Source organism: Myxine glutinosa, chromosome 1, assembly GCF_964187855.1.
Source record: "Myxine glutinosa chromosome 1, kmMyxGlut1.1, whole genome shotgun sequence".
Lineage (NCBI taxonomy): Eukaryota > Metazoa > Chordata > Myxini > Myxiniformes > Myxinidae > Myxine > Myxine glutinosa.
Window position 1 is genome coordinate 270,733,885 of NC_136261.1, and position 22,941 is coordinate 270,756,825.

The following is a 22,941-nucleotide window of genomic DNA, read 5'->3' on the forward strand; positions in this document are numbered from 1 at the left end:
GTGCATGCAAAGGGAACAATGGGGGAATGCAAATCAAAATGTAGTGATCGCAACAATGAAGGGTTCAGCAATATTTACAAGCAGGAAAGAAAATGGACGACAGCAAAACCTCAACCCATGCCTTATATATCACTATTACACAATACAGGGTGCCCATCAGACAATGACATTCACGGGAAAGCAAGACAAGATTAGAGATACAGACAGTGCGAGGATCACGGCCTCTCGCTTACCCAGCAAAAGTAGTTGTGCTTTCACGACCCAACGCTAAAGGGAGGGTAAAGGTGGGAGGAATTTATGTGGTGTCTAATGGTGCAGGGATTTGGCTAATTTGAGGTGTGGTGCATGTAAGCATGTCTAGATGCAGGAGAGAAAATGCGGAAATGCGTCATCAAGCGGTGGCCACTCCAGAGGAAAAGAACAGTTGGTGGCAAACTGCCTTTTCGTTGAGCTCTTTTGAGTTCAGTAAGAACGATCTTTATTCTACAAAAGCTGAGAAAAGATGTGTCAGATAATAGCTACTGTGTGAGAACTAAAAGATGTATGCGGCGTGGCTTTACTTCGGTCCTATGGTTTCCGTCCGTCCGAGTGCCTCGACCCCCAGCTCGCTCCGCCAACACGAGCACCACCAATCGAGCGTCCTTCCACCAGCGATGAACTCGAACACCGAAGCCAACACCTCTCTACTGCCTGAAGCCAACCACTCTCTGACTGCCCGAAGATTGTGCCCAGTGGGTGTTTTATGCTTGGAGAGCAAGGGTGGAGCATAGAGTTGGATCTCGACGAGCTCTTGGTGAAAATGCAGCTGTTCATTGGCACACTGTTGCTTTGGCCCCACCCCCACCAGCTTCAGCAACGGATTTTCTCAGTATGTCGGAAAATTGCGGCACGGGTTAGACATCTACGCATTTAACATTGCGCTTCTCTCACAGCACTCCACAGGCGTGGTGCAAACTCTGAGATTATTTATGAGAAAACTCTGAGAGCCTGTAACGGCTTGTGGAAATGGACAGGGTGATCCACCACCCACACAGGACGTCGCTGGCGAGCCGAACGTCTGTTTATTCTGAGGTGTTTGTAGAGCTCCTCCCGCTATGTGCATTTCTCGTGCTCTCAGGCCGGCGGTGCCCGTAATGGCACGATGATGGAGGTTTGTGAAGGATGTTGGACTGTGACGAAGGAGGTAACGATGAGGTACATAGGTAGTCGAGGCAAGGTTGTGGTGAGTGGGTTGTGAGGCTTCCTTGTCGGACAGTATTGAATGGCACGAATAATGACTTAATGCAATGGAATTTAACGTGTGCGTAGGAAAATAAAGTGCAACTAAAACGATCTGTATTAATAACAGTCATTGGAATGTACTTGTGTGTCGTATATAAAGGAAAGATCTGGGGGGAATCGAGTGGGTGACGGTTTGGTTTTAGCGCGTCATTTGAAATGTGTTTTGGTGCAATGAGGGATACACTCGCAGCACATGCTGTGTAACAGGAACAATCCTATGAACATACGGCACGAGAAGCGCTACACACATGAAACTATTACCCCTTTGGAAAAACAGGTGAAAAAGCCTCTCTACCCTTCACCAACGCATTTATTCACACTAACCCACTACACAAGGGGAAGGAGCTATTCTAATCTTACACAACGGAAATAACTACACTAAGGGACCTGTATGGTGGTTGCCATTGCCTCTGGGTGGTTTCCTAAAACCGCAACAGTATACTCATTCCTTTGCTTTTGTTAATACCTCCCTGCAGATTTATTAGAATTTTTAATGGATCGTGAGCATCCTGCTGCCGCTGTTGATGATGATGATGGTGGTGGTGATGACGATGGTGGTGATGATGATGAAGATGATGAAGATGACGATGATGACGATGATGATGATGATGACGATGACAATGAGGTGGATGGATCTGAAGGTGATGTATTGTTTAATGTTCTTTACCATTCCATTGTGAGCATGTTCTCTCACACCAGCTCCAATACACCATCAGGGGTCACCCTTAATTTTTTTTTGTGGTTCGCCAGGCCACCGAAACAAATTTTTTAATGGCCGACCGGCATTTTTGGTGCCCCAACTGCATATTATTTTGTGATTAATCAAAGTTCTTAAAAATCAGTATCCACGTTTAAATTACTATTTCTCACGCCACCTGCAGATCAAATTTCAGCACTTTTCATACCAGCAACCTCGCAACTCGTAATCACAGAACACTCTCGTCAGCTATTCAATCATCTACCTACTAACTTGCATCAAAATTATACTAGACGATTTTAATGTTTGCTGATTAAAATTTTCTTCACATCACATATTAAGCCATTTTGTGCATTTTCCAAAACAATTGTTAGCTCTCCACAACGTTCAGCTATTGTGGTCATGAAATGATGGAAAATCGACGTGCTCATCTTCTCTGAGATGGAGTTTCAGCACCATGTGATTATGAGAGCAGCACCACGTGATCATTAGAGCAGCACCACATGATCAAATGGGTAATTCCAAACTCTCCTAAAATTAGACAGCCAATCAGAAGTCGCATACTGTATACTGCTCTCTGGCACTATATCGCTGTACATTTGGGCATTGCGCAATCGTGTGCCCGCACTGCATGCATGCTTTAGATCCTTCTAGCATGCGGCTAATGATGTGATGTGTGCATATTTGCAAGCTCGCGGCCTTGCTTCTACATCCAGAAGCGGCGGTCGATGCATACAAACCAAGCTCGGTCTAGCACATGTGTTGCGGTGTGTTCCATCACCAAGCAGCTTGTAGAGCGCTCGGCAAGTGGCTTAATCACCCAAGCAAGCACTCCATCAAAACGCTTGATAAGGGCCGACTGGCTTGGCAAGTTGATTTGTAATGGCATGCCCCTCGATCAGCTTTTTGCGTGAGTTTGTGTTTACGGCTGGCGGTGTCGGGTGAGATTAATTGGTTACCATTTTTCTAATTGCATTAAATAATTTGAAATATATCTATGGGAGTGGTCCTGTCTGTTGGCATTCGTATAGGATTGAACCGAATGGGGTATGTTAAAACAGCACGTTCAAACGGGTCATACTAATCACTTCATGGCGACCCCCAGACACCGCCCGTAGACGCCCATGGCAGTGGAGGAATTAGGTAATGTGGAGATATGTTCCAAGGCAAGGCATTTTTGAGCAGGCCAAAAAAGCATAAGACCCCTGCGTGGGATAGCATACTAACCAAGGATAAATCCTGTTTTTGTTTTCATTATATAAGGCCGTTATTTGTCTTCAAAAAGGGTGGATACCCAAACATACCCAAACACCCCGTTTTCATTAATGCACTCCCTTGGAGTTCGATAAGTATGCATGCAAAGTTAGAGGCTGCTAGGTTTAATGGTTTTGGAGTTATGGAGGAGACTAACACACACGTACACACACGTACACACACGTACACACACACACACACACACACTTGGTGTCACGCTGTTTGACGTGTGTTTGGGGCACGGCCTGCATCTGGAGCTTGATGGGACTTGTGGGCCCCATGCTGCAGAGTGGGAAGGCCCTAGCTTTGTTGAGGCAGAAGGCTGTGCACGTGGCCTCCTGCAGGGCACCATTCATTGAGGATGTGAGCACGAGGAGGAATCTGGTATCGTGCCAGATACGCCGGAATCTGGGAGCACGGCAGCTTTGGTGTGGTGTTTGGCCACGCACATGCCCTTCTCCTGCAAGGCTCCGTCTGTTAAGGATGTGAGAGAACGAGGTGGAATTAATGATTGTGTCAGATACGGCAGGTTATCGGTGTACGGTAGCTTTGATGAGGCAGAAGGCCTTGCGCGTTATGCCTGAATGTCGTGTGGATCGTCTGGGGCATGGCAGCTTGCAAGGTTTTTCTGACCTCGTAATGTTAAGAGTGAAACCCGAGAATAGCGACTCCATTTTTGCAGAGGGCAGGAACGAACGAACGAACGAATGCACGCACGCACACACACGAACACACACACACACACACACACACACACACACACACACACACACACACACACACACACACACACACACACACACACACACACACACACACACACACACACGTTGATTTATACATGACATATACTGTATATCAAATACATACATATACTTGACATGCACTGCATATTATATGCACACATATAATACTCCCACCCTCCATCGCCCATCCTCCGTCGCCCACCCTCCGTCTCATCGCCCACCCTCCGTCTCATCGCCCACCCTCCGTCTCATCGCCCACCCTCCGTCTCATCGCCCACCCTCCGTCTCATCGCCCACCCTCCGTGTCATCGCCCACCCTCCGTGTCATCGCCCACCCTCCGTGTCATCGCCCACCCTCCGTGTCATCGCCCATCCTCCGTGTCACCGCCCACCCTCCGTGTCACCGCCCACCCTCCGTGTCACCGCCCACCCTCCGTGTCACCGCCCACCCTCCGTGTCACCGCCCATCCTCCGTGTCACCGCCCACCCGCCGTGTCACCGCCCACCCTCCGTGTCACCGCCCACCCTCCGTGTCACCGCCCACCCTCCGTGTCACCGCCCACCCTCCGTGTCACCGCCCACCCTCCGTGTCACCGCCCACCCTCCGTGTCACCGCCCACCCTCCATCTCATCCTCATCACCCACCTTTCACCCTCCATCTCATCCTCATCGCCCATCCTCCATCTCATCCTCATCGCCCATCCTCCATCTCATCCTCATCGCCCATCCTCCATCTCATCCTCATCGCCCATCCTCCATCTCATCCTCATCGCCCATCCTCCATCTCATCCTCATCGCCCATCCTCTATCTCATCCTCATCCTCACCCTCACCCTCTTTCTCATCCTCATCCTCTTTCTTATCCTCATCCTCACCCTCACCCTCTTTCTCATCCTCATCCTCATCCTCATCCTCACCCTCACCCTCACCCTCTATCTCATCCTCATCCTCACCCTCTATCTCATCCTCATCCTCACCCTCTATCTCATCCTCATCCTCACCCTCCATCTCATCCTCATCCTCCATCGCCCACCCTCTATCTCATCCTCACCCTCTCACTCAATCTCTGCCTCTCAACCCTCTCTCTCACACCCTCTCACACCCTCTCACACCCTCTCACACCCTCTCACACCGTCTCACACCGTCTCACACCGTCTCACACCGTCTCACACCGTCTCACACCGTCTCACACTCTCACCCTCTCACAATCTCTCACAATCTCTCACACTCTCTCACACTCACACAGGTCAGAAAAACCTTGCAAGCTGCCATGCCCCAGACGATCAACATGACATTCAGGCATAACGTGCAAGGCCTTCTGCCTCATCAAAGCTACCGTACACCGAGAACCTGCCGTATCTGACGCAATCCTTAATTCCACCTCATTCTCTCACATCCTTAACAGTCTCTCTCACCCTCTCTCACCCTCTCTCACCCTCTCTCACCCTCTCTCACCCTCTCTCACCCTCTCTCACCCTCTCTCACCCTCTCATCCTCTCACCCTCTCTCACCCTCTCTCACCCTCTCTACCTCCCTCTCACCCTCCCTCCCACCTTCTTTCCCCCCCTCTCACACTCTCTCCCTGCCTCTCACCCTCTCCTCTCACCCTTTCTCCCTCCCTCTCACCCTTTCTCCCTCCCTCTCCCGCTCTCTCCCTCCCTCTCACCCTCTCTCCCTCCCTCTCACCCTATCTCCCCTCTCACCCTCTCTCCCTCCCTCTCACCCTCTCTTCCTCCCTCTCTCACACTCTCACACTCTCTCACACTCTCTCACACTCTCACACACTCTCACACACTCTCACACTCTCTCACACTCTCTCACACTCTCACACTCTCTCACACTCTCTCACACTCTCGCACACTCTCGCACTCTCTCACCCTCTATCTCACCCTCTATCTCATCCTCATCCTCAGCCTCACCCTCTATCTCATCCTCATCCTCTATCTCATCCTCACCCTCGAGCTCATCCTCATCCTCACCTTCTATCTCATCCTCATCCTCCATCTCATCCTCATCCTCCATCGCCCACCCTCTATCTCATCCTCACCCTCTCCGTCTCTCTCATCCTCACCCTTTCTCCCTCCCTCTCACCCTCTCTCACCCTCTCTCACCCTCTCTCACACTCTCTCACACTCTCTCACACTCTCTCACCCTCTCTCACCCTCTCTCACCCTCTCTCACCCTCTCTCACACTCTCTCACACTCTCTCACACTCTCTCATCCTCTCACCCTCTCTCTCCCTCCCTCTCACCCTCTCTCCCCTCCTCTCACCCTCTCTCCCTCCCTCTCACCCTCCCTCCCTCTCACCTTCCCTCTCTCTCATCCTCTCCCCCTCCCTCTCACCCTTTCTCCCTCCCTCTCACCCTCTATCCCTCCCTCTCACCCTATCTCCCCTCTCACCCTCTCTCCCTCCCTCTCACCCTCTCTTCCTCCCGCTCTCACACTCTCACCCTCTCTCACACTCTCACACTCTCTCACCCTCTCTCACCCTCTCTCACCCTCTCTCACCCTCTCTCACCCTCTCTCACCCTCTCTCACACTCTCTCACTCTCTCTCACCCTCTCTCTCACCCTCTCTCACACCCTCTCACACACTTTCTCACACCCTCTCTCACACTCTCTCACACTCTCGCACTCTCTCACCCTCTCTCACCCTCTATCGCACCCTCTATCTCATCCTCAGCCTCACCCTCTATCGCATCCTCATCCTCACCCTCTATCTCATCCTCACCCTCTATCTCATCCTCACCCTCACCTTCTATCTCATCCTCATCCTCCATCTCGATCCTCATCCTCCATCGCCCACCCTCTATCTCATCCTCACCCTCTCCGTCTCTCTCATCCTCACCCTTTTCTCCCTCCCTCTCACCCTCTCTCACCCTCCCTCACACTCTCTCACACTCTCTCACACTCTCTCACACTCTCTCACACTCTCTCACACTCTCTCACCCTCTCTCACACTCTCTCACACTCTCTCACACTCTCTCATCCTCTCACCCTCTCTCTCCCTCCCTCTCACCCTCTCTCCCCTCCTCTCACCCTCTCTCCCTCCCTCTCACCCTCCCTCCCTCTCACCTTCCTCTCTCTCATCCTCTCCCCCTCCCTCTCACCCTTTCTCCCTCCCTCTCACCCTCTATCCCTCCCTCTCACCCTATCTCCCCTCTCACCCTCTCTCCCTCCCTCTCACCCTCTCTCCCTCCCTCTCACCCTCTCTCCCTCCCTCTCACCCTCTCTTCCTCCCGCTCTCACACTCTCACACTCTCTCACCCTCTCTCACCCTCTCTCACCCTCTCTCACCCTCTCTCACACTCTCTCACCCTCTCTCACCCTCTCTCACACTCTCTCACACACTCTCTCACACCCTCTCTCACACTCTCTCACACTCTCGCACTCTCTCATCCTCTCTCACCCTCTATCGCACCCTCTATCTCATCCTCAGCCTCACCCTCTATCGCATCCTCATCCTCATCCTCTATCTCATCCTCATCCTCTATCTCATCCTCACCCTCTATCTCATCCTCACCCTCTCCGTCTCTCTCATCCTCACCCTCTCTCACACTCTCTCACACTCTCTCACACTCTCTCACACTCTCTCACACTCTCTCATCCTCTCACCCTCTCTCTCCCTCCCTCTCACCCTCTCTCCCTCCCTCTCACCCTCTCTCCCTCCCTCTCACCCTCCCTCCCTCTCATCCTCTCCCCCTCCCTCTCATCCTCCCTCCCTCTCACCCTCTATCCCTCCCTCTCACCCTATCTCCCCTCTCACCCTCTCACCCTCTCTCCCTCCCTCTCACCCTCTCTTCCTCCCGCTCTCACACTCTCACCCTCTCTCACACTCACACTCTCTCACACTCTCTCACCCTCTCTCACCCTCTCTCACCCTCTCTCACACTCTCTCACACTCTCTCACACCCTCTCACACCCTCTCTCACCCTCTCTCACCCTCTCTCACCCTCTCTCATCCTCTCTCACCCTCTCTCACCCTCTCTCATCCTCTCACACTCTCTCACACTCTCACTCTCTCTCACCCTCACACTCTCTCACACTCTCTCACACTCTCTCACACTCTCTCACACTCTCTCACACTCTCTCACACTCTCTCACACTCTCGCACTCTCTCACCCTCTCTCACCCTCTATCTCATCCTCATCCTCACCTTCTATCTCATCCTCATCCTCCATCTCATCCTCATCCTCCATCGCCCACCCTCTATCTCATCCTCACCCTCTCCGTCTCTCTCATCCCCACCCTTTCTCCCTCCCTCTCACCCCCTCTCACCCCTCTCACCCTCTCTCACCCTCTCTCACACTCTCTCACACTCTCTCACACTCTCTCACACTCTCTCACCCTCTCTCACCCTCTCTCCCTCCCTCTCACCCTCTCACCCTCTCTCCCTCCCTCTCACCCTCCTTCCCTCTCACCCTCTCTCCCTCCCTCTCACCCTCTCTTCCTCTCTCTCATCCTCTCCCCCTCCCTCTCACCCTCTCTCCCTCCCTCTCACCCTCTGCCTCCCACTCCTCACCCTCTCCCTCCCACCCCTCACCCTCTCCCTCCCATCCTCTCACCCTCTCCCTCCCACCCTCTCACCCTCTCCGTCCCACCCTCTCACCCTCTCCGTCCCACCCTCTCACCCTCTCCTTCCCACCCTCTGACTCTCTCCCTCCCATCCTCTTTCAGTCTCACTCTCTGACTGACTGACTGACACACATTACCTTTTGTTATTATTATACATTGGGCAAATCATAATGAGGTTTCTGCTGTAAATTGGTTCAAATGAATTTCCCAACCTGTCAGCTGAATGTCTAATTTGGGCTGATTAAATGTTAATGGTGGATATGAGGAATGTTAAATTGAGCATAAAAATGGTTACTGTAATGTATAACGAGATTTTTAATGCTCTTTTGAGCTAATATTTGACCACTTTGCATTGTGGGTAGGTATACCAACCTTTGTAATTCTGTATTTGGTATCGAAGATGCACGTGGAGGAGCTTCTGCATCTATTCACAGTTTATTCTATATGGTATAAAAAGCATTCTACAGTTTGATATTTGAATGTGTCGTCCTTATTGTATGACGTGAATGTGTATGAAAGGCTACCAAACATGGCTCTTAATTTTTCAATGACAATGAGGTTGGCCTTTTTAAAAATTAACAATTATTTCAAGCTTTTGGTAGAGATTGTTTGTATGCATTGCTATTATTTGCAGAATGAAGACGTGAGGAGATGTCTGTATTATTTTCAATTAAAACTATAACTTTGATAGTTTTTATTTTTTATTTTTTGTATACAGGATCGAGGCTTGTCAAAGAGCTAACATTTATCACACACAAAAAAATCAAACAGACACACAAAGTATATAATAAGGGGAGCGGTAGACAAGATGGGGAGAGAAGGGGAAGCACACAAACACAACATTTGAGGGCAGGGACATCGGGAGATTTGTGGGAGGGAGAGGGCTATGGGGGAGGAGGTGTGGGAAGGGGGGGGGGGGGATGGGTGGGAGAAGTATAAAACACAAGGACACTGCAAGGACTTCCAGGAGGGAAGTTGGTATTTCAAAAAAGTGAATCTGGGGTGAAATTAGCAGGGATAGAAAAGATCAAGGTTTTGGGTGGGGGAAGATAAGAGATGGTGGTGAACAGCTGTTTTAAAGACGTGGAGGGAAGGGTGGGATTGAAGGGAGTGAGGGAGTTTGTTCCAGAGGCAGGAGAAAAGAGGAGTGAAGGTGAGCAGAGAGTCTTGATTTTGGCAGTTTAACCATAAGAGGGTTGCAGGCAGATCTTGAGACCTGTAGAAATATTTGGGGGACAGAGCCCAGAGAGAGCTGGGGGAGCAAGGCCGGAGAGGAGTCGGTAGAAGACAGAAAGACCACCAACCTGCCTGCAGTGAGGAAGTGAAAGGCCCTCGGAGATAGCTTCATTGCGGGAGATTCCAATGATTCTGAAAGCTTTGGTTTCAACAGCGTGAAGCCGAGTTAGGTGTGAGGCAGGAGCACCGGCCCAGAGGGGAGAACAGTATTCCATTGAGCTGCGGATGAAAGCCTTGTATGTGGTGAGGAGCTCAGTTGTGCCAAGGAAGGGCTTCACACGACGGAGGATGCCCAGTCGGCGACTGCCTTTGGAGGCCAGATTTGAAATGTGGTTTTCCCAGGAAAATCATGGCAGATAGTGAGACGCAAACGTTTGAGTGACAGAACTTCTTGGAGAGGATTATTCAGAAAGTGGATGGGAGGGTTGTCCAGTCGGTCTTTTCAGAGGGACATGGTAAGAGTGTGAGATTTGTCAGGATTGAAAGACATGTTCCACTTGTTTGACCAGTCTGTGATTTTGTCCAGGTCTGCAGAGAGTGAGGGGGCTGCAGACTGCCGATCTGAGGGATGAGGAATGGAGCGGCAGAGAGTGGAGTCATCAGCAAAGAGATAGAGAAGATTTTCAAGAGAGTCAGAGAGATCATTGATGAAGACCAGAAAAAGCACAGGGCCCAGAACACTGCCCTGGGGAATTCCAGCCTCAACAGGAAGGGGAGATGAGAGAAACCCATTGAGGGCCACACGTTGACTACGACTAGAGAGGAAGTCTGCAAGCCATGCGTGGAGATTTCCATGGATACCATCGGAGGAGAGTTTGGTGAGCAGAGCGGGGTGCCAGACCGTATCGAAGGCACGTGACATGTCAAGGCAGACAGCTTTAATTTTCTGTTTGGCATTGAGGACCTCCATCCATTGTTGAGACAGCAGAAGCAGCATGTCTAGAGTAGAGCGACCTGGTCTGAAACCAAATTGATGATCAGAGATCAAGCCATTTGAGAAGAGGAAAGATTTGATATTGAAATTTGAAAGGGATGGGAGATGGGGGAGATTTGGAGGGGTGATTTGGAGGGGGGGGGGGGGGAGTTTAGGAGGGAAGGGGCAAGGGGGGAGATTTGAAAGGGATGGGTGATGGGGAAGATTTGGAGGGGAGGGGTGAGTTTGGATTTTAGAAAGTGTACGATTAATGGGAAATGAACATTTATTGGTGGGGGGGGGGGGGGGGGGGAGTTTCGGAGGGAAGGGGCAAGGGGGGAGATTTGAAAGGGATGGGTGATGGGGAACATTTGGAGGGGAGGGGTGAGTTTGGATTTTAGAAAGCGTACGATTAATGGGAAATGAACATTTATTGGGGGGGGGGGGGGGGGGGGGGTCGAGTGCAGGTGGGTTTTGGGAATGTCGGAAAGAGGAACTGTAAGAGATGGATTTTTTTTTTGGAATGAATAGATTTGGTGAGCAAGTCGACAGCACCCTTTTAAAGAAGAAGAAGAAAAATGTGTTATAATGTACGACAGAATACAGCACTTCAGGGGGAAGTTTAAACACTTTTAAATTGAACAGTGAAAACTATCGGGGGAAATGGGGGTGAAACGTGGTCGAAGAACGAATGAGAACAACGAATAAACGAATAAGAACAAAGAAGGAAATGTTTTTTTTTATTTTTTATTTTTTAGTTATGATTTTAAACAAGTAAGTATGGGGTGAAAAGACTGGGAAAAACTGAGAACGAAAGTAAATGGACCACAATCGACCGCTGAGAGAAAACAAAGCCTCAAGGTAGGAAAAAAGGTACTGGTCCGCATAAAACGCGGCACGAACATTTTGACATTTGTATGCAAATTCCGACAAACACAATACATGTATATGGAAATTGAACATGTGATCCCAGAAATACGAGTTGAGATGTCATTGCTAAACTGGTGAATCGCTGGTGATCATACCTACTTTGTGCTATACGTGCAGGTAAAGAACAGAAAAAGATGACTATCATTGATGAAACTGAGACAAATGAGGTGGCCTTTCGTCGTACCATTTACCTGATAATACAGTCAAGGTATGTTGTTATGAGTTGGCTTGACCCTGTGCACTAGTTGGCTACAACCTTCTTTGTGATCATGTGGTGGTGGTGGTTCTTTTTTATTTCTTATTTGATATTTCATTCGCAACAGAGGAGGTTGATTCATTTTTTTGACACTTTTTCATTTATTTGTAGACTTTAAAGCTTATGTGGAGTATGAGCTTTAAAATACAAAAACCTTTGCTTCCATTTTCAAGTAACAAATACATTAGGGTCAGTCGGTACAAATATTTCTGTGCCTCCACTAATGAAGGCGCCAAAGGCATTATGTTTTCTGGTTGTCCGTCTGGCTGTCCGTTTGCCCGTGATAGGTTTTCGTTACCGCGATAACTTAAGAATGGCTGAGGAGATCTTGGTTTAACTTGGTGCAGGTATGTATAATGAGGTAAAGATGAACTGATTAGATTTTGGGGTCATGAGGTCAAAGGTCAGAGGTCATGTTGGGTAAAAATCATGTTACCGCAATAACTTGTTTGAACCAGTGATGGAATTTTGACTAAAGTTTGTAGAAGTATATATTATGATGCAAAGATGAACTGATTAGATTTCGGCATCAAGAGGTTCGAGTTTTAATTCTATAGTTTGCTCCTGTTGAAATTCAAATAAAAAACGTTATATCCTGTTTTTGTGTAAAATTGTTATGCAATAATTGTTTAGCGCATAATAGGGGAAACGAGAACGGCACTCTTAACTGTCGCGACGTCGACCACATTATTACATCGTTATACATACTTTTACCAAGTTTGATTCAAACCCTTTCAGCTCTTCACAAGTATCGCATTTTTACCTGACATTACCTTTGCCCTTCAATACCAAAATCAACTTTGTTCATCATGATATATGCTTATACCAAGTTTGGTCAAAATCCCATCACTGGTTCAAGATGATTTTTCTGTTGTTTTCAGCAACAGAATTTTTAGCAAACGGGACCTCTTTCCTTTTGACCTCTTGACCCCAAAATGAAATCAGTTCATCTATGCATCATAGTACATACTTATACCAACTTTGGTCAAATTCCCATCACCAGTTCACAAGTTATCGCAGTAACAGGAGTTTTACCTGACATGATGACCGTTGACCTTTGATTTCGTGGTCCCAAAATCTAATCGGTTCATCTTTACATCTTTATACATAGCTGTACCAAGTTTGACTTGGATCTCTTCAGTCATTCTCAAGTTGTCAGAGTAACGAAAAACTATCACGGATGGATGGACACATGGATGGACACATGGATGGACACATGGATGGACACATGGACGGACAGCCGGACGGATAACCCGAAAACATAATGCGTCTGGCGACTTCGTCTGCGGAGGCATGAAAAATGTTTATACTTACAACATTACTATAACTATTATATCTGCCGTCACTCTTGTTTTGTCAATCCATTTTGCCTTCCATACACTAATCCGATGCAAATTGCTTTATTTGTGAATGGTTTTGTGTTTAGACAATTGACATCACCACTATACAGGCCAATCCCCTTAACTATACCAATCTGGAGTTTATTGAACTGTTGTGCCCATCCACATATATTTACAAGGTTCACAACTATATGTGTTGGTATATGAATTGTAATCCAAAGGTTTTTTTAAAGCAATGAAGCCGCTTCAATATTTGGCTATGTCCTTTCTTCCATCCGTCCTTCCGTCCGTCAAAAATGAAGAAGAACCTTTCTAACCCACCGTGTTTAATACCAAAGGGTTCTAAAGTGTAATTCTAGTGGGTTCTAAAGGGTACTTCTCGAGGTTTTTACAGGGTACAGTTATTGTAATTCTAAAGTGTTCTAAGGGTAATTCTAGTGGGTTCTAAAGGGTAATTCTAATCGGTTTCGTTCATTACTCGGCTTTGCCGATTTCTTATTAAAAATGCCAATCTGAACCGCCTCCTTCAGACACGAGTGCGATTTTTATTTTATTTCATCATTTTACTCTGTCTGCCTTCCTGGCAATCAAATTTTTTTTTAATCACTCCAAACAGGAAACTTACTGTTTTAAAAGATGTCATAAAGGACACAAACAACAGGCATGAATAACTAATGTAATGTACCAAATAGGGTGGTATAATAGACACTGCAGCAATGGCGGCAAACTTCCAGGATTTTTTTTTTTATACGACCTTTACAATCTTTATTTTATTTAAATTAAATTATTTATTTGAATACTGTGGAACACAAATCTTCTCGTCACCTCGAAGAACCTCCAGTTTTGCAGTACTGTCAGACCCCGCTTTTCGCGGGGGATACAAAGTGCCGCAAATTGCGGAACCTCGAATGGTGGGGCATTGTTTCAATGCAAAAAGGGGGGATAGGTTTCCAAATCGCGAAAATCTGAGAATGTGAAGGAGACAAATCCCGTGAATGTCGATGAAAATCCCATGAATGTCGATGAAAATCCCATTGAATGTCGATGAAAATCCCGTGAATGTTGATGAAAATCTGCGAATGTTGATGAAAATCCACGAATGTATGCCATGCTATTGTTTCAATGGGGGAAAATGAGACAGCTAATTGTACTAATAGATACGGTAGAATGTTTTCATCCTATACAGTAACTTGCGGGGATGACGTTTTATGCAGCTGGTGGAATATCCCGCGAAGCTGTTCACAGTGTGAATGGTGGGATATCCCACAAAGAAATGTTTACCGTCTGTTGGGATATCCCACGAAGCATCCCGTGAAGCAATGTTTACCGTGTAAATGACGAGATATTCCGCGGAGCAATGCTTACCTTGTGAACAGTGGGGGAGGGGGTGGGGGGGGGGGGGGGGAGGGGATATCACGTGAAGCTATTTGCAGTGTGAATGGCAGGATATCCCACGAAGCAATGTTTACCATGCGAATGGCAGGATATCCCGCGAAGCATCCTGTGAAGCACTATTTACCATGTGAACGGTGGAATATCCCAGGAAGCAATGTTTACCGTCTTTTGGATATCCCGCAAAGCATCTTACAAAGTAATGTTTATCATGTGAACGGCGGGCTATCATGTGAAGCGCTTCACAGTGCGAATGGCGGGATATCCCGCGAAGCTCGCTTGGCTGCAAAAGCTATGAAAATGCGATGCACAAGGTTCAATTGACACAAAACGGGGGAAAGGGAAAACAGGACAACAACATAGGATGTACAACAAGAGTATGGGCGAGCCCAACCAAAGCAACCTGCTGCTGCTTACGAGTGTGTAAGAAATGGGAATGTCTCGCATGGATACCTTTTATCTCTGTATGGAAATCATGATGTATTGCAAGATGATCCATTGCATAGGAGGTATCAAGTGAGATTGCCCCAACTTTACCATGAGCGAAGCATGCCCCTTCCACTTGTGTTGAACCATAAACTAGAAGGGGCTTACTCATCAAAAAGTCGATTCATTTGTTATAGATTGAAAATCCATGTTTAGCAATTTGCTTTGGTTCTTGCGCTGAATTTCCATTGCAGTTTATCCATCATGTTTTGTATCAAAGGTCAACTTTGGTCACAATGAATGATTTGTCATCAATCACAGTACAGATTCCCTTCAGTTGCTTACAAGTTCCGTATTACTGAAAGTGTTTAGATTTCATTTTGACGTGGCTCGTGCTATTTTTTTTTTTCTCTTGGAGGGTTAAATTGAAGGTGCTCTCGGCCAGTGATCACGTTTTTTAAATGTCTTCTGCAGCTGGACATGGCACACACTGCTTGTGACAAGCACATGCAGTGTTCCTCTCTCCCTTCAATCATTTTCACAAGGTGCAATGTTGTATGTCAAGGCGCCGATGAACAAAGACATCACCAACCTGTAGTTTTGACTTTGTAGGATCAGCTGTTCAGCACTTGTTCCGATAACTCTTCTGGTTTGAGTCTGCTTCTGTGAAGTCTCTTAAAATAATAAGTTTATTGTCAACAAGAGTTGGTCTTTTGCATTGGAGAGAAGAATGATGGACGATTGGTCCCAATCAGTATTAAAAGTTATTCTCAGATTTCTGTGCTTTTTGAACACATCATTGTCGAGAACAAGTAACCCTTGTTCGCGCTGTTTGAGCCTCCTTGCAATTCAAATCATTCCTTGTGAAGTTTTAGCTGCACAGCGGTTTTCTTTGAATTGCAGGTAAGCTTGTGAAACCTGTAGCAGTATGCGGCAGTTGCTCACCATGGTGACTAAGATTGATGCTGTTTTGAGGCGGTGTTTCTCATTCCCGTCTCCCAGCTTGCAAATTTCCTCCATTGGTGTAACAACGGCCAAATTATTTAGAGTTGAAAAAATCTACTGATTGATGCACCTGTCTACTCGTGGTCAGCACCTCTCGGGGTACAATGGTTGATACTTGCATGACAATGGGGTACCTTTTTATTAGCCATGTAACCTGGTACAATTAAAAAAAAATCTGAGATGCACTAAAATGTTTTACTTTTGTTTTGCTTGTATCATTTAACTGGAACATTCTGGAATGATTGTGTTTAGCTTTGCAATCATCTCTTTATCTGCAATTTTGCAATCATCATCTTTGCAATGGTTTAGCTTTGCAATCATCTCTGGCTCTCCATCTGTTGTCCTTCCCAACATAATCTGGCATTACCTTTCCTTGGTTGCATTCCGAGTTTGGTGCCCTTTGGTGGGTTCGTGTTTGTGGTAATGTGCATTGCTCACAATTAATAATGATTATTGCGAAGGGCGTCATATACCATATTGCTTACACATTAACTGCTGTTTCAATGTAGGTATACATGGATCTGATCATCTGTACAATGGGGAGGGGGAAAGAGGGGATGCTTTTTAAACAATCCTCTATGAATATATGATATTTGATTTGTAAATATTTATCTGGAGCTACACTTACTTGAGTAATGAATAAAAGAGCAAAACTGCAATTTTAGATTTAATCACCTTTAAAAAGGGTTTTGGATGAGAGCCCTTCATGATGGCCCAAGGTCAGGACAGACAGCATATACAACCGACCCTGCAATCCCTTGCGCAGGTCAAGCCATTCATCATTGAGGATTGATACATTCAGGTTACCAGAATATCCATTGAATTTTATCAAGGCAGCATTTGCACCATCATCTCTGAGCAGTCGAGCCTATCATAAGTCTCGGCAAGATGAAGCCCTCAAAACCTCAGTACTGATGATTGACAGCAGCGGCTGGCTTCATGCGGTGAGCTTCTTGAATCGTTCAGTAAAGATCCAGCCCACTTTATTGTTCGTCTGATAACTGGTGACAAAACGTAGCTTCACCACTGAGTATAAAAAAAAAAACACATTTAGAGGCCATTTTCCCCCGCAAAGCGGGGGTTGGCCTTTTTCCGGGACCGTGGTTGTTGTTGTTTTTTTGGTCCCCATTTTGAAGCAATGTTTTACGGCCGGATGCCCTTCCTGCCGCCAACCCTGTTTGTCGCCTTTTACGACAAACAGGGAATTACCAGTGAACTGGTACTCAATTAGCCGACCTCGGAAGGATGACAGGCTGAGTCAACCCCCCTGGCGTTTAATTCAGCGATCGACCAGGATTCGAACCCAGGATCCTAGGATCCTAAGCGGGCACCCTGACCGCTAAGCCAACACCATCCTCAAATATAATTGCAATCAATGCAATGGAAGCACAAGAGATCACTGCCATCAAATATATTTTTGTATCCAAGCCCCAGCTAGAAGATCATGGCCACAACTTTCTTTTGAGTCCAAAGACATTTCTGCTGATGGACTTTGTTTCACAAAATTTCAATCTCAGTTAAGTATTTTGGCAGCATCATGCAAAAATTGCTCAGTCATCAATCACAAGCCAAAGGATGTTGAACTTGAGCCAAAGGATGTTGAACTTGAGCCAAAGGATGTTGAACTTGAGCCAAATTGAAGCCAAACTGCGCCTCTTCTTCGCAACAGTGCCTGTGCACATGGCTCGTGACCGCCATTTGTGACCATGGCTTTGAACAGCTTGACCACTCCTTCCAGTCTGGATTTGGCCTCCAGTGACTAATATCAGTTTAGGACTTTAAAGTCCCACCTGAATGGCCTTTGATTTTTCTGACAGAAATAAAAGGTGTTGGTGTTGGGCTGAACCGCCCAACATGGATGTCCATGCATAAGGATATGGGATCCTTATCCATGCATAAGGAAGAACCCTATTGAAAATTGGGTCGCCACGTCAAAATCCAAGATGGCCGCCACCATATATATGTCTGAACCTTGTGAGCGAAATATCTTGAAAAATAAACGAACTACTAACTTCTAATCTGGCGTGTGGGTGTATCTTCGCGTAAGGGAGAACGCTATTGAAAATTGGGTCGTCACGTCAAAATCCAAGTTGTCCGCCTTGCATCTTCCACTTTGTCAACTCGCATCACTTCACCGACGGGGGACCGAGGCATAACGCTTGTTTTTTTAAAACTTTGCTTCCCCATCGACATATACTGGAGCACTAACATTCGCGAATGCCACTGATTCTATATCCGGAAGCAAACCAGAAATGTCATCAAACCATGGCAATATTTACAAACAGCTTAAAGTCCAACTACAATTTTTAACTTGTCACCTTTTCACCCCTCAGCCCAATGGGCTAAGGGGTATTGTCGTCATGGGCGTCGTCCGGGCGGGCTGGTGTCCGGGTGTCCGTCAACTTTTGGTTTCCGTCAATTTCAAGGAGAACGGCTTGTCCGATTAAATTCATTTTTGCAGTGTGTGTTGGGGCTGAGTAGAGGAAGGATCCTTTCGAAAATGGGCGCGCTGCGATTTTCAATATGGCCGCCATGGCAGCCATCTTGAAATTGGTTTCCGTCAATTTCGAGCAGAACGGCTTGTCCGATTAAATCCATTTTTGCAGTGTGTTGGGGTTGAGTCGAGGAAGGTTCCTTGGCGTGCTGCGATTTTCAATATGGCCGCCATGGCAGCCATCTTGAAATTGGTTTCCGTCAATTTCAAGCAGAACGGCTTGTCCGATTAAATCCATTTTTGCAGTGTGGGTTGGGGTTGAGTAGAGGAAGGTTCCTTAAATGGGCACGCTGCGATTTTCAATATGGCCGCGGCGGCATCTATCTTGAAATTGGTTTCCGTCAATTTCGAGCAGAATGGCTTGTCAGATTAAATCCATTTATGCAGTGTGTGTTGGGGCTGAGTCGAGGAAGGTTCCTTTCGAAAATGGGCACGCTGCGATTTTCAATATGGCCGCCACGGTAGCCATCTTGAAATTGGTTTCTGTCAATTTCGAGCAGAACGGCTTGTCCGATTAAATCCATTTTTGCAGTGTGTGTTGAGGTTGAGTAGAGGAAGGTTCATGGGCGCGCTGCGATTTTCATTATGGCCGCGGCGGCATCTATCTTGAAATTGGTTTCCGTCAATTTCGAGCAGAATGGCTTGTCCGATTAAATCCATTTTTGCAGTGTGTGTTGGGGTTGAGTAGAGGAAGGTGCCTTTCAAAAATGGGCACGCTGCGATTTTCAATATGGCCGCCACGGCAGCCATCTTGAAATTGGTTTCCGTCAATTTCGAGCAGAACGGCTTGTCCGATTAAATCCATTTTTGCAGTATGTGTTGGGGTTGAGTAGAGGAAGGTTCATGGGCGCGCTGCGATTTTCAATATGGCCGCGGCGGCATCTATCTTGAAATTGGTTTCCGTCAATTTCGAGCAGAATGGCTTGTCCGATTAAATCCATTTTTGCAGTGTGTGTTGGGGTTGAGTAGAGGAAGGTGCCTTTCAAAAATGGGCACGCTGCGATTTTCAATATGGCCGCCACGGCAGCCATCTTGAAATTGGTTTCCGTCAATTTCGAGCAGAACGGCTTGTCCGATTAAATCCATTTTTGCAGTATGTGTTGGGGTTGAGTAGAGGAAGGTTCATGGGCGCGCTGCGATTTTCAATATGGCCGCGGCGGCATCTATCTTGAAATTGGTTTCCGTCAATTTCGAGCAGAATGGCTTGTCCGATTAAATCCATTTTTGCAGTGTGTGTTGGGGTTGAGTAGAGGAAGGTGCCTTTCAAAAATGGGCACGCTGCGATTTTCAATATGGCCGCCACGGCAGCCATCTTGAAATTGGTTTCCGTCAATTTCGAGCAGAACGGCTTGTCCGATTAAATCCATTTTTGCAGTATGTGTTGGGGTTGAGTAGAGGAAGGTTCATGGGCGCGAAATGGGTTAATGGGTTCATGGGTGAAAATTTCATTACTTGCAGTTCCTACTCGGTATACAACTTCGCTTTAAATAACAATTTTATCATTAATGCTTCCTTTCACCATGCATGGGCTGAGGGGTTACGCCCGCTTTGCTGTGCTATTTATTCTTAACTCTACTCAAATTTTGGAATAAATGTGTCTAAGCGACAAACATTACACAGTCATATATAACAATACACTTTTTTCCATATTGAATTGTAAGTATGCAAGCATTTAACATTGCACCGAAGCAAGATATTTGAGGTTTCACCTAAAGTTGGTGTGCATTCAGGTATGGTTGTTGAGTTTCGGAGACCTGGAGAATCGTATTGCTTTTTGTTAGTCTGTAAGCATTTGCTGTACCCAGGGGACAAACTTTTGACATTTTCAGATCGGTGTGCAAAATAATTTGCACAGTTCCAACCATTTTGTATGCCTGTGGCCATGGCAATTCCTTTACCCGTATTCTGTGTTTGGTCATCACCATTTCCACACGCCGGATGTTGTTCAGTGAACGACTTGTTTGGGGTCGTCGGGAAAGAGGATGCCTTCACGCCTCTCTTTAAACTTCCGTACCCAATTGCATTACTAACGTTTTCATGCCCATGGTTGACTCTATATATCTACTACAACCATCTGGAGATGAATGTTTACAAGTTTATCCACTCGGATGCAAAAATTCGATGACATGTTACTCATGCAAGTTGTAAACGGCCATATTCCAGTACGCGTTTAGCACTGCCAATGACACACCACAATGAATCATCACTTGTATATGGTCCTTAGGACAGCTTGCAGGTTCAGCTGCGAAATCTGCGATTTGTTGTCCCATCTCCATCTTGAACGATTGCATCTTTCGCATTCTTTATATGTAAATAACTCTTCTTAGTTGCTTAATAACTCTCTTTCAAAGGGTTTGACAGCTCTCCAGTAATATATGTGTATGTGGCAAAGAAATTGTAAATTATTTACATAATTTGAAGGGAAGACAGGGCAACCAAACAACAAAGATTCAGCTGCCTTGCTTTCAACCAAGTTTAAATAATCCTCAGATGTCTCAAATCTTGAAATTATTTTAATCTGAAACTCAAACTTAAGCACCTTAGTGAATAAGCATTTTTTTCTTGTCTGTCTTTTTTTTTTTTTTTGGGTGTTATGATTATTTTAAAGTGGTGAAGCCGCTTCATATTTGGCCATGTCCTTCCTTCCATCCTTTCATCCGTCCATCCGTCCATAAAAAAATGAAGAAGAACCTTTCCAACCCACCATGTTTATTTCAAAAGGGTTCTAAAGTGTAATTCTCGAGGGTTCCAAAGGATAATTCTAAAGGGTTCTGAAGGGTAATTCTATAGGGTTCTCAAGGGTAATTCTACAGGGTTCTCAAGTGTAATTCTAAAGGGTTCCTTATTGCGCCCCATGTCCCCTATCACCCCTCACGTCCTCTATTGCTATTGCTCCTGCATCGATGGTGCTTTTGGAGGTAGAGGAATGAATCGCACAGTACAGATATTAAGTCAGCCATTTCCAAAAGATGTGCTTTGATATTTTAAAAATACATGTGGACAGGAATCGAGTTAAGCATAAATCTTTCCACCTCGATGTGAATATGCAAGACGATCAATGATTAGAGTGGGGTCATGACAGTATTCTCAACATGACTGCTACACCACCATATCCATGTTGTATGAAACCACCACTCCTTATCGACTGCCGATTCCTTCTGTCTGGAACTGATATTATGAATTCGGAATCGTTACCCAGACTGCAATAATCCTGTGCAGATGGTAATCACTGCAACATTGGCGAGAATACTGTCATTAATCATTGATCGTCTTGCATATTCATCATCGAGGTGGAAAGGTTTACGCTTAACGAGAATCCTGTCCACATGTATTTGTAAAATATCAATGCACATCTTTTGAAAATGGCTGACTTGAGTCTTGATATCTGTATTGTACCATGTGATTCATTAATTTAGATTGAAAGCATCGTTATGCCAGTTTATTGCGAAATCACATCCCTTAAATCTCACCAAGACGAGATGCTCAAACCCAGCCATGCCATTATAGTGTGATCTTGTATGTCTCTCCTTTTGTTTCAAGGTAACAATTGATTTAAAATACAGATATAGAGCTATAAGCAAATAATGAAGAGGCTACTATATGCCTTTCATACTTAATAGATTGTGGTTAATATGTATGAATCCATCGCTGCTCGCTCATGTTGACGTGAATGTTAATTTTTCAACCTTCACCTTTTTACCTGTGAAGTGTCGCAGTTCTACAAGAGCTCCCCGTGGTTGTTGTTGTGGTTATGGTTATTGGTGCTGTTGCTGTTGCTGTTGTGCTTGTTGTTGTGGTTCTTTTTGGGGGTCGATTTTTGAAATGTGCACCCATTGATTGGATAGTTGCTTGTAGTCAGGTTCACTTTGTTTTTTCGTTCAAAAATTTTGGAGATTAGCAAAACTACATTTTTGGAATATTCAGAGCATGAGGAATCCAAAAATTAATGTTGGCATTTGCGTAGACACCTGCATGGCCGCCATTTTGGATTTTCAAAATGGCCACCATAAAATACATAATTTGCGCTATCTCGGCTTCTAGTCAACCTAGAATCTTCTTTAAATATGCTAATCCTATGTTTTCTGGGTCAAGAAAACCATTGGTGGGATCATTAGACTTCTTATCCTAACACTTGCTTCACTTTTAGGACTTTCCAGATGACACTCAGGACAGTGATGAAGATCTGTAAAAGCATATTCCTGAATGGTATAGACCTAGTAGATCCTGTGTATAGGACTTATAGTTCAATCTGATACTAACAAGGCTGCTTTCTTGCTTTATAAACCCATACCTATAACTTCAAAGGACTTGCAATATCATGTACTAGCAGAAGTACCCGGCATTGCCGGGCGGGGGAGGGGAGGGGAGGGAAGGGGGGAAGGGGAGGGAAGGGGGGAG

At 46.1% G+C, this 22,941-nt stretch overlaps 2 protein-coding genes across 3 annotated transcripts in view; one reads left to right on the top strand and one right to left on the bottom strand.

Moving 5' to 3' along the window:
• The window catches only part of FAXDC2 (fatty acid hydroxylase domain containing 2), an 881,086-nt gene that overhangs the window by 733,403 nt on the left and 124,742 nt on the right, over positions 1–22,941 (bottom strand). The window lies entirely within an intron of this gene.
• Positions 1–22,941, top strand: part of CWC22 (CWC22 spliceosome associated protein) — a 266,010-nt gene that overhangs the window by 61,450 nt on the left and 181,619 nt on the right. The window contains 2 exon segments of the mRNA XM_068131795.2: positions 1,758–1,922; positions 11,748–11,838. Coding sequence (XP_067987896.2) covers positions 1,758–1,922; positions 11,748–11,838 — 256 coding nt within the window.